Below are 13,202 nucleotides of genomic sequence, written 5' to 3' on the forward strand. Positions count from 1 at the left end.
TTCAGCCTTATAATCTTAAAATGTCAGCAAAATCTGGTGTTTTGTCATCACTTTATACATTACACTTGAGAATCATTCAAATACTAGCTCTAAAGTGATGTTGGGGAATTAGTAATGGCTTCTGCTGTTTTGACGTCAGCTGCAGATGTAAATGAATGGTGGAAGATAGCAGTTCCTAAAAAAAAAAGGGTTTTTAGACTCTCTGTGTTTGATTTTCTTTTTTATATACCCGATTGTGCTGTCGAACTGTTATATAAACGCAATATCACGTGAGTAGCAGCACTGGTGGGACACTAAGGCACTCAGCCTGCGGCCTTGTGCCAAGGCATACAGTAATTCCCACCACTGCTGATATACAGCCATACCGTACTGCTATTCATGTGATATTGCTCATATATATCATTCATTCATTCATTTATTCATATTCATTCAAGGGCTTAGTCCCTTTATTAATCCGGCAGAATGAACCGCTAACTTATCCAGCAAGTTTTTACACAGCGGATGCCCTTCCAGCCGCAACCCATCTTTGGGAAACATTCACACACACACTCATACACTACGGACAATTTAGCCTACCCAATTCACCTGTACCGGATGTCTTTGGACTGTGGGGGAAACCGGAGCACCTGGAGGAAACCCACGCGAACGCAGGGAGAACATGCAAACTCCACACAGAAACGCCAACTGAGCCGAGGCTCAAACCAGCGACCTTCTTGCTGTGAGGCGAACGTGCTACCCACTGCGCCACTGTGTCGTCTCATATATATATAGCTTCTGCGTTAAACTATACTGACTGAATATCTACTATTAAATATCTACTAACCAAAAATATGCAAACAAATGTCAATTACAGTAAAACACCCTAAATCTGTTGAATGTGTCAATCTTGTAGCTGTATATTATTGGGAGATCGCTGACAGGAACAATGAACAGGTCCGTCAGAGCGTGTCTGAAGCTCATATGCAAGTTTATTTTACATTCTATGCATGAAAAACCACTGAGCCTCGCTAGACCCTCCTGTATGGGGGTGCATCTGTTATAAAACACTTAAATGACATACTGACATACAACTGCAGATATATTAAACAGTTCACACAAAAATACACAAAGAGAGACTTTCACGTCCACTTTATGCATAATTTGTGAACTATGGTGTAGTTGCAGACACAAACTTGAGGGTGTTTTTGCACAGAGTTTAAAGTAATCAATTAAAAGAACAGGAGAAAGTGCATTACTTTAGTCATTTTAAGCATATTAATTATAAAATCCAAAAATTATAGCATAATATTGAGAACTAATTTTAAGCTCGCAGCCCACCTGCAGGATCGCTGAGGCCCAGCAGTTAAGAATCCCTGGTTTACATTACTGTTTTATAGATTAGTGTTTTTAATGTCAAATTTGAATGAAGGATTAATGTGCAGAGTACAGTACAATGTGCAGAGTACAGTACAAAAAAATTAAAGACAAATAATTGACCTTTGGCAGTAATGATAGAATATTCAAAACACCCCTAAATATGGGCCAGTCTCTTCTCTTTCATAACAATCTAAACACTGTCTGATTGTTTCTTTATTTTCTTTAATAAGGCTTCCTATTCCTATCATTGGTTTTAGATATGCCAAAACTTCATAATACAGCCATAATAAAGCAATTACAAAAGCAGCCTACTACCATCTTTAAAAACCAAGCAAGGCTAAGCTGACAAAAAATGCCATTACTGCAACAGACATCTCACCAGCTGTATCCAAAAGAATACATACAGTACATTACATACAGTAGTAGCATCTTATACAAAACTCTGCTGCTCTACTACAGGACAAAATCAGGAACCATCCTTGTTTACAACTCTCTTCATATGTTCTACATCAGGGGTCCCCAACCTTTTCATTTTGAAGGCAACATACATTTTATTTTCTTTAAAAGTGACTGGGTTGGTCTGTAACAGAAAATTACATGGGCTGGGACTACCTGTTTTGTTGCTCTTTTTTTTCACTCAGAAGCACAGCTGCTCCCACAAAATAAATGTCCAAAGATAAAGAAATCTTGATGATGATACCAATAATGATAACTATAACAATAAATAAATAAATAAATAAATAAATACATGCAGTTCTCTCCATTTTACTGCGCTGATTGTGCTGATAAATATTTAAAAACATGGGTTTTCTGCTAGAAATATATATATTTTTTTGCTGCAACTGTTGTATTATTCAAAAATAAAATCATATTTTTTATTCAAACAAAAATGCAGCACTGAAGTAAAGAAATATTTTTGAACCATTGTTTTATATGCATGTCAATTTAATAAACAAATAAAGTTTCTGCTACAGACATAGAAATGTAAGATTATAATAAATCTAATTCAAAACTGAAAGCTGCATCGCACTCATCAGTAAACTAAATGGAAAATCAATAAGGTATATGCATTTCAAGAGGGCTTCTATCATTATTTATAAGTTTTAGTTTCGTATTGTATTGAGAATGTTCTGTGCACACAAGCTTTAAAATTAGTAAACTTAGTTTAAGATTAAATGTGAGGGTTTTTTGGCTATGGTGTATACAGAGATTATTATTGAGAGTATTTTATGTGTGTTAAGAAACTTCTAACATGAGCGGCTTATATGACACGGCCTTTATAATGAACTGTAATGAATTTAGTGAGAATTTAATTTGGTGTCAGATGGTGTGACTTTCTAAATGACTCATACTGTAATAAGAGCCAATCAAATTAGTTTCATCTATAAAATATAACTCAGGGTGGGACCATGAAAAAATACTGTAAATCTGAATGTCTCCACCCATATTTTCAGTATATATATATATGCAAGTGTTTTGTCATAGAGAGCTCACTGATAGTCTTCATCATGACCATCATCATCATCTCTCTGCTCCTGCTGGTTTCTCTGGTGCCAGACCTGACCTACACTGGTGAGACTGACTATACAGATGATGATTTGGGCATTTGTTAAGAATATTAGTTTTTAAAGTACAGAGTAATTTGACTAACAACTATTTTCATTTACTAACACCTGTTTCTTTCAGCTCATGTGGGTATAGAGGACGGCACTGAAGCAAAACCACACTCCAGACCTTACATGGTTTCTCTTCAGAAAAACAGCAGGCATATCTGTGGTGGATTCCTCATTACTGAACAGTTTGTCTTGACTGCTGCACATTGCTGGAAAAAGTAAGAGTTTTGTTTAATGTGAACTGTGAGCTATGTTGAGTTAAAATCCATTTCGAATGACACATGAGCACAATCATGCAGTGCATCATACAACAGTGATACAATATGCTTGTTCAACAGAGGTGATGTCATCACGGTTGGGGTTGGCGCCCATGATTTGAGTGGAAATGAAATTTACGACACCTTTGAAGTGACATCCTACATCCCACATCCTGAGTATAAACTCAATTCTGATCGGAATGACATCATGCTTTTGAAGGTATCAACCTTAAATCCTTTTATTCTTTGTCATTTGGTGCTTCTGTTTTAAAACAAACAAACAAACAAACAAACAAAAACTACAGAATAATCATAAATTGAGTCGATAATATTTTACAATATGGGTGCAGGCGACGTGGTAGCGCAGTAGGTGGTGCTGTCGCCTCACAGCAAGAAGGCCGCTCTATTCAAGCCTTGGCCGGGTCAGTTGGCATTCATGTGTGGAGTTTGCATGTTCTTCCCATGTTCGCGTGAGTTTCCTCCAGGTGCTCCGGTTTCCCCCTACAAGTCCAAAGACATGCAGTATATGTGAATTGGGTAAGCCAATTTGTCCATAGTGTATGTATGTGTGCAATTGAGTGTTGAGTATGGGTTTCCCAGTGATGGGTTGCGGTTGGAAGGGCACCCGCTGTGTAAAACATATGCTTGATAAGTTGGCGGTTCACTCCGCCGTGGCAACCCCAGATTAATAAAAGAAAAGAAAATTTTTAAAATAAAAAATAAAATAAAATAAAAAATAAAATAAAATAAAATAAAATAAAAAATAAAATTTTTAAAATAAAATTTTATTTTATTAATAAAAAAAATAAAAATAAAAAAAACCCAAAAAATAAAAGGACTACGCCTAAAAGAAAATGAATGAACGATTACTGGTCCACTGATATAGATTAGATAATGTTTAGCTAATGCACAGATAATCAAAAGTTAAGATATAATTCATGAAAACTAAACCATTTATTAATGATTACAGCATGCGCATCAAATGAATACTCTTTATTATTCATATATTAAGTAATCGATAAACTGTTAACTCTAATAGCGTATAGTTTATTTAATAACCAATAGTGTAAATGTGTTAATTACCACAACATATCGACACCATGCAGTTCCTTTTCTAATGATTTGCAACTAAATAATAGCAAATAACTACTTACAGTATACAAACAATTAGTTAACAGTCCTGAGCCAGAACAAGTCATACAGTTATTAAACCTTTGTGAATCATTGTCTAATGATTAACTAAATAAAAGCAGACAACTGGAAGTGGAAGTGCATAACTTTGACTACAGACAGCATTTACATAATTAGTTCATATAATATGTTATTAGGGAACTAATACCTTACAACTCGTTTAACTAACAACTCATGACTCGCTTAACTCATTTAAGCCAAGCTTAAGACCCTCTTGTTCAAATTGGCTTTTAATGCAGAGCACTCACACATATTGTCAACCCAGGCTCTTGTGGAAACGTAGTCCCGCAGGTCTGCTTTTTAGTTGTGTTGTATAACTTGTGTTTACTGGTGTAAAGCACTTTGGTCAACCTTGGTTGTAGTAAGATGCTACATAAATAAAGGCTGATCGAATGAACTAATACCATATTATTGATTAATTAACGTAGGAATCATATAGAATATTAATTTGTTGCTCATACAGTAATAATCAGTTGAACTAATGATCATGTTCTGCCCCTTATATCAAACGCCTTGCTTGATTCGACAGAGAGATAACGTCTTCCAATGACAACAGACTCAAGGCATAAGTTTGAACCTTTTACTGTAGATTATGGAATAACGTAAAACTGCAAAACATACAAAATACAGAATGGTAAGTACTCTGGATCAATAATATGTAAATTAAACAAGCACAATCTGCACTCTATGCACAATAGGTCACTGTTTACGCACTTAGCTGAATCATATATGTAGTCACATATTGCAATTGACCAAAATAAAGAACACAATAAACATCTTGCATGCATAATAACATGCTTATAGCGTAAACATAAACAAATATAACTCAAATTATGATAAAATAATGTCTACATACCGAATGTGCCTTCAGTACAACTTGTATAAGGGAGCAAATGAAACTACAGCCGTTTGCTCTTCCATGCGGCTTCTGAATGCATAGGCTCACATTTATGATGTCATGAAATAAGGACTATAACATAAAATGTAATACCCATGTATAACCAAAAGAGGTCGCTAAATACCAGATTAACACTAACTCAATGTAAAAAGTCTGGATAAGACAGAACACTCCCCGTCTGGTATTCCTTGAATGCCAAACCTTTCTTGAAGTCTTGAGCAGTCTATTAAGAGTTCTCTTGAAGAAGGAGTACGACCTCATTTATTAGTCTGAGGAACAACTTGGGTCCATCTTTTCCAATGATTTTTACTTGGATTTTTCTGACTCGTCCATCTTGACTGGGGTAAGTTTCTGTTATAATTCCCAGCGGCCAGTCATTTCGTTTGGACTGAGAGTCTTTGAGCAGGACTATGCTTCCTTTGGGGATGTTTGTTTGTTGATGTTGCCATTTTCGCCTATACTGTAGTGTTGCAAGGTACTGTTTTCGCCATCTGTCCCAAAAGGTACTTGCAAGATTTTGCACCATACGCCACTGTTTGTATAGGTCAGGCTTTTCACAGTTCTCGGGTGGAACTAAGTCGGTACTGGACTTTTGGGTAAGTAGGGTAGCAGGTGTCAAGATAAAGGGATCCGCTGGATCAGTTGACACTGGTATCAAAGGTCTGTTGTTTATAATGACAGTGACTTCAGCCATAAAGGTAGAGAGTACCTCATGTGTAAGCCTGGAGGATGACGTCTGGAGAAGCATGGAATCCAAGATTTTGCGGGTAAGTCCGATTATCCTCTCCCATGTGCCACCCATGTGCGATGAATGAGGGGGGTTGAATGTCCATGTGCAATTATGGTCTGACAGAAATCGTTCCACTGCCTTTTCATCCACGTTAGATGGTATTTGCAGGTCTTTACAAGCTCCAATGAAATTGGTTCCTCTATCCGAGCGAATCTGTTTTACTGGACCTCGGATTGCCAAAAACCTCCTTAAGGCATTAATGAAGCTGGAAGTAGTTAAGGACTCGATCACTTCTATGTGGATAGCTCTGATGTTTAGACACGTGAACAGCACTGCCCATCTTTTGCTTTCTGCAAACCCACCTCTTGTCCTTCGAGCACATACCGACCAAGGGCCAAACACATCCAGTCCCACATGTGTGAAGGGAGGCTCTGCACTGAGCCGGTCTTTGGGCAGATCTGCCATCTTTTGAGTTTCACAGCCCCTCCTGAGTTTACGACATACAACACAGGTATGGATAAGACTGCTAATGCGTTTTTTGCCTCCTATTATCCAGTAGCCCGCAGATCTTATTGCACCCTCTGTAAAGTGGCGGCCTTGATGATGTGTTCGCTCATGAAAGTGCCGTATCAGGAGTAAGGCTACATGGCTCTTGCCTGGTATGATGAGAGGCCTCTTTTCTTCAGAGCTTAGATCCGCTTTGATCAGGCGACCACCAATTCTCAACAGTCCGCTTTGATCAACAAAGGGGTCTAGTTTTCAAGGAGTACTTGTTTTAGGAAGGGGTTTGTTCTGTTTTAGGCACTGCAACTCATCCGTGTATGTTTCCTGTTGTATTGCACGAATGACAACTTTTGTGCTCTGAATTATTGTATCGGCACTCGGGGGCAGTTTGCAACAGTGCCAACCTTTGCACGCTGGAGTGTGACCTTTTTGATCTGGCTTATAGGAGTGTGCAATGTGAATCAACTTGCCAATAGCTCTGATTAAGCGGTTCCAGACAGAAAAACGTTCAAAACGCCTGGAGAATGAGGTATTTGACAGTGTCATATGCGTGCGAACTTCTACATCTCGATCAGGATCAACAAGTGGAAAGGGTGCTTTAGGTACAGTCTCCGTTTTCAGTTGATGCAAAAATGCAGGTCCACTGAACCAAATCGTGTCTTGCAATTTAGTTGGAGTTATCGGTCGTGTCGCAATGTCCGCAGGGTTGTGATCTGAGCTCACATAATGCCACTGCTCTGGCTTAGTCCTACTCCGAATCCTTTGTACACGGTTGCTTACGTAGACATGAAATCTACGTTTCTCGTTGCAGATATAGCTGAGAACAACTCGACTATCTGTGTAGAGGTTTATCTCGTCAAACCTGATAGCAATTTCTGCAATGATCGTTTCCATCATGTTTACAGACAACACAGCCGCACATAGTTCTAGGCGTGGTATGGAGAGCTCTGGAAGTGGCGCTAATCTTGCTTTGCCTGTGATGAATCCTGCATGGCAATTACCATTCGAATCGACTGTTTTTAGGTAAGCGACAGCGGCGATTATCTTCTCGGAAGCATCTGAAAACACAGAAAGCTCTGTGAACTTGGCACCTGATGGTGATACGAGTCCATAGCTCCTTGGGACTTGTATATGTTGTAACTCTTGCAGAGAGTTTTTCCATGAATCCCACAGCTCCTGACCGCTCGCAGGTAAGGGTGAGTCCCAGTCAGTAGCGTTTGCAGTCAATTCTCTCAGTAATAACTTGCCCTGAACTGTTATAGGGGCCACAAATCCAAGTGGGTCATACAAACTGTTTACCACTGATAACAGTCCACGTCTAGTGTATGGTCTATTGTCACTTTGCACTTGGAAGTTGAAACAGTCTGTCTCCAAATTCCACAGTAAGCCGAGAGTGCGCTGCATAGGAAGTGAATTAACACCTAAATCCAGTTCTTTCAGTGAGTTGGCATAATCCTCAGATGAAAACGCTTGCATGACTTTCTTACTGTTTGAAGCCAATTTGTGTAACTTCAAGTTAGATCCAGCCAGCATGTCTTGTGTCCTTTTTAGCAAGCTTATGGCCATTTCTGGTGAGGGTAAAGACTTCAGTCCGTCATCCATATAAAAGTCTTCCTCTACGAACTGTCTGGCATCTTCACCGAAATCGGTTTCTCCTTCTTGAGCTGCACAGCGAAGACAGTAGATAGCCACTGCCGGAGATGGACTGTTGCCGAACACATGTACCTTCATACTGTATTCGGTGAGCTCGTTTTCTGGGTTATTTTCATGGAACCAAAGAAACCTGAGGTAGTTCCTGTCTGCAGGCCGAACTCTGAAGCAGTGGAACATTTGTTGTATGTCCACCATGAAAGCGACGGGCTCTTTACGAAACCGCATGAGGACTCCGAGGAGACTGTTATTGAGGTCCGGACCTGTCAAGAGGACCTTATTCAGTGATACACCTTTATAGAGAGCACTTGAGTCGAAGACTACTCGCATTTGGGATGGCTTTTTAGGATGGTATACCCCGAAGGAAGGCAAATACCAACACTGTTCATTTGGTCTGACTGATGGAGCTATCTCTGCATGATCATTTTCAAACAGCTTTTCCATAAAGGCTACAAAGTCCCTTTTGATCTCTGGTTTCCTTCTGAAAGATCGCAGAAGTGACTTAAGGCGTTCCACTGCTTGTGGACGGTTGTTCGGCAGAAGTTGTCTTGGCTCTTTGAATGGGAGTGGGGCAACCCATGAATTTTCATCGTCTTTGTAGACTTCTCTGTCCATGATCTGAAGAAATAGCTTGTCCTCGATAGATGGTGCTGTTTTCTCGTCGTCTTTTGTTTTCTGAAATACGTCCCACTCTGTCAGTCTTTGAGTGTTCTCCCTGATCAGAGGCTTGGTGAGAGAGACACTTTGGGATCTTTCTTTTATGTTGTAGTTGTTAGGACATGGCTGAAAGTGTGTCGACTGACCATTGTCTAGAATGTTCGTGTGATAAGCTTGGACGAAAGTAGGTTTATGAACTTTCCCGAGGCACATGTCTCCAATAATTACCCACCCTAAATCTAACTTTTGTGCAAAGGGGGCATTTGGTGGACCATTCACTTGCCTATGGGCTTTGTGGACTCTGATAATGTCTCTGCCTAACAGAAATAGAATGGGGGCATGATGGTTGGGTTCTGGAATGTACCTAGCAAGATGTTTTAAGTGCCTGTGCTTACTAATCACTTCTGGAGTAGGAATTTCTGAGCGGTTGTCTGGGATTTCGTTGCACTCGAGAAGAGCAGGTAAGGATAAGGTCAAGCCTCCATCTAGAGATTCCACTTGAAAGCCTTGAGCTATCCTGCCTTCAGTTTCTATCGTACCTGCGCATGTTTTGAGGGTATAAGCTATGCTGCGTTCTGTAATGCTGAACAGATCAAAGAATTCTGATCTTGCGAGCGATCTGTTGCTTTGATCATCTAGTATGACATATGCTTTAACTGCTTTTTCTGGATGGTTTTTCGGAAAGACATTCACAAGACAGACCTTCGAGCAGGAACGAGGAAGTTGACTGTTTCCACATATTTCCGTACACGCTGAGGAGACCTCTGTTTCCACAGGAATGTCTTCACTCACTTTCTGATTTTCAGCTACGGGTTGTTTTGGATCAGTCGTCCAGGGTGCTGGTCCTGGATGAAGTGCTGCTATGTGGGTACTGCTGCCACATTCTGAACATTTGATGTCCTCGTCACAGTTCTTTGCCATGTGTAAAATGGAACTGCAACATTTGAAGCATATTCCTTGCTGTTTAAGCAATGATTTCCTTTCCTCCATAGGTTTCATCCTTAATCCTCTACATCTGGACAGGGGATGAGGCTTATCATGCAAAAAGCATTGTTTCGCTGGGTTTATCTTATTTTTGAGTTCACTCGCAGCTAATGGACTCCCAGAAGAAACCTGAGTCTTGTGTGTCACAACAGCTCTGGGAAAGACATGTTTGTTTAACTGTTTGTTTGGTCTGTGAGACTCTTCGTGTATGGCTGTAAGGGAGAAACTTGGATCATTGCGCATTTTTGCTTGCTGACATACAAAGTCTACTAGGAACTTAAAGGGTGGAAAGGAAACCCTGTAATCCTCTTTGTATTTAGACCCCACCGTGAGCCACTTCTCTTGTAAGCTGAATGGCAATTTCTGTATTATTGGGTTTACTCCTCGTGGTGTGTCTAGATAGGTAAGACCCATCAGATCGCCATCCTGCATAGCTGCTTGGATCTCCATGAGCAAATCACTTAGCTCACGTAGTCTGCAATTGTCTCTGTTTGATATTTTGGGGAAGTTCTCCAGTCTCCTGAAGAGTGAGCTCTCAACCATTTCTGGTGCGCCATATAATTCGTAAAGTCTTTTCCAAATCATACTGAGCCCTTGTAATGGATAGTTAATGTGGACAGCTCTAATACGTTTTGCATGCTCTGCTGACTCGCGCCCCAGCCATCTTACTAGCAAGTCCATTTCTTCACTTGGTGAAATGTTAAGGTCTTCTGTAGCATTTATGAAGGATGCTCTCCATGCTCTGAAGGTTTCCGGTTGGTCGTTAAACTGCGTAAGGCCAGTAGACACCAAATCACGTCTTGCAATAAACCTGACCACGTCTGAGATTTGACTGTCCGCATACAAATTACTTTGATGAGGTCCAGCGTACAAGGGGGTACCTGACATTGTCTGAGAATAACTCAGTGGCGTCCCTCTATGTCTGCTCCTTTCCTCACTACCTTGAACAGCTGGAGACTGGGCTTCTGGATGATAAACATTGTGAGGTGACTGGGTGAATGCCTTTCGTTGACCAGAAATTGTGAAGCGTACGCTGGTAGACTGTGAAATGGCAGGGTTCTGTATGTTCTCTGCATTACTAGGCTGAGATCTGGGCGGCGTGGCATATGAAGTACACTGCTTTTCCTGTTGCAAATACGATACAGTATTCTGTGGTTGTTGCATTTCTGAAAAAGGTATGCTTTCCTTATCATAAAACGGTCCGTCCGGGACTGGCGCCTCTGCATCCACATCACTCTCCATCTGTTCTGATACATAGGCCTGTGTGCGTTCTGTTGCATCCTCTATAGGCAGCTCTGACAAACTTGATTGCCCTCTGCTTTCTAATTCTGCCGCCGTTTCTAAAGCCTCTGCTTTCGCTTGTATGGCAGCAGCTTTCTTTTCCTGTCTTAAAGTCTCTAATGATGCTTCCAACTGGGCTTGTTGTACTTTTAGTTCACTTTCTTTCTTAGCAAAAGTTATTTCTGCTTTAACCGCTTCAGCCTCTGCTCGTGCCATTGCAGCAGCGGTGATTACAGCTGATGAGCCATGTGAGTGGCGTGACGAGCGTGATGAGCTTGCTGCTCGCTTCTGTGATCCAGCTTTGGAGCTTGGCTTGGACATTGTTGAGAGAATCACCTCATGAGCTGACTTGCTCCCCGCCGTGGAGTCATAAACTAGAAGCTGATTGCTGAAGATATTCGTTTTACTGTTCTGCCCCTTATATCAAACGCCTTGCTTGATTCGACAGAGAGATAACGTCTTCCAATGACAACAGACTCAAGGCATAAGTTTGAACCTTTTACTGTAGATTATGGAATAACGTAAAACTGCAAAACATACAAAATACAGAATGGTAAGTACTCTGAATCAATAATATGTAAATTAAACAAGCACAATCTGCACTCTATGCACAATAGGTCACTGTTTACGCACTTAGCTGAATCATATATGTAGTCACATATTGCAATTGACCAAAATAAAGAACACAATAAACATCTTGCATGCATAATAACATGCTTATAGCGTAAACATAAACAAATATAACTCAAATTATGATAAAATAATGTCTACATACCGAATGTGCCTTCAGTACAACTTGTATAAGGGAGCAAATGAAACTACAGCCGTTTGCTCTTCCATGCGGCTTCTGAATGCATAGGCTCACATTTATGATGTCATGAAATAAGGACTATAACATAAAATGTAATACCCATGTATAACCAAAAGAGGTCGCTAAATACCAGATTAACACTAACTCAATGTAAAAAGTCTGGATAAGACAGAACAGATCATATAAGCTAAGCATAATTTAATGCATATTAGTACACCTCTATTGTAAAGTGTTACCAATAAGTTCACAATAAATAATAATGTTTTGCATTACAGCTAAATAAAAAAGTCAGACTGAGCCACAATGTTGGACTGATGTCACTACCAAAGGATGGAGAAGATGTTAAAGCAGATACTCTCTGTAGTGTTGCTGGTTGGGGAAGACTGTGGTTAAAAGGCCCAAGACCAGATCGTCTAAGAAAGGCAGAGACAGTTATTGTGAATGATGCAGAGTGTGAACGCAGATGGAACAATACTTACAAGGCTTCAAAGATGATCTGTGCTTATGGCCATGGTGGAACCTGCAGTGTACGTATGAAATATGAATCAGACTTTATGTTAATGTTTGAACTAATTCCACCAGTGACGTGTTGATCTGTGTTTTTACAGGGGGATTCTGGAGGTCCTTTGGTTTGTAATAACACTGCTGTTGGTATCACTTCCTTCGGTGACCGTTATCTCTGTAATTCACGTTTGTTTCCTAACGTGTATACTAGGATTTCAGCATATCTCCTATGGATCCACAACATAACTGGAAATGTTTGAAAAAAAGAAATAATCTTGAGATGTTTATTTTTTTCATTCTTCCATAAATCTTTTAATAAAAGTATCAAATGGCAAGCATCAATCAGTTGCATCATCTTCATTGTCACAACCATTTACAATAGTATATGATTACACAATTATGGTGGTCTTTAAAACAACTGGTCAAGCAATTTTTCAAACTAGAGAAAAATAAATAAAATATGAAAAAAACTAGCATTTACATCATCATTAAGTCTTTGCATCATCATACACTTATCTGCTGCTTGTTCAAACTACTTATTTAAAATGAGCTTAATCAACATAATTCTTGAGGGTTTTTTGGGACAACTTAATTGTTTTATATTCAATCTACTGAAATGTGTCAAAACAATTAAGTTAACTTAATTGATTTGTGCTGGGACAACATGAAGGAATTGTGTGGAACATTTTCTAGAGTGTATGTACATATACAGAAGGAAAGTGAGAAAACATAACGGACTAGGAGTTCCAAACTTAACTGTTCCACT

General features: G+C 39.7%; 2 protein-coding genes across 2 annotated transcripts; one reads left to right on the plus strand and one right to left on the minus strand.

Annotated features, from left to right (window-relative positions):
• Positions 1–1,586: 1,586 nt before the first annotated feature.
• Positions 1,587–12,774, plus strand: LOC110439067 (duodenase-1-like). Its single transcript, XM_021473478.3, has 5 exons — positions 1,587–2,928; positions 3,043–3,187; positions 3,308–3,446; positions 12,208–12,459; positions 12,541–12,774. The coding sequence occupies exons 1-5, from the start codon at positions 2,766–2,768 to the stop codon at positions 12,694–12,696; spliced, it is 855 nt and encodes a 284-aa protein (XP_021329153.3). The 5' UTR covers positions 1,587–2,765; the 3' UTR covers positions 12,697–12,774.
• LOC110439066 (uncharacterized) lies at positions 4,984–11,976 on the minus strand. The gene is made up of 2 exons (XM_073937451.1): positions 11,897–11,976; positions 4,984–11,648 (listed from the first exon to the last, which is right to left on the minus strand). Exon 2 carries the CDS (start codon positions 11,440–11,442, stop codon positions 6,805–6,807), a length of 4,638 nt encoding a protein of 1,545 aa, XP_073793552.1. The 5' UTR covers positions 11,443–11,648; positions 11,897–11,976; the 3' UTR covers positions 4,984–6,804.
• Positions 12,775–13,202: the final 428 nt, after the last annotated feature.

Source organism: Danio rerio, chromosome 22 (genome assembly GCF_049306965.1).
Source record: "Danio rerio strain Tuebingen ecotype United States chromosome 22, GRCz12tu, whole genome shotgun sequence".
NCBI classification, from domain to species: Eukaryota; Metazoa; Chordata; class Actinopteri; order Cypriniformes; family Danionidae; genus Danio; species Danio rerio.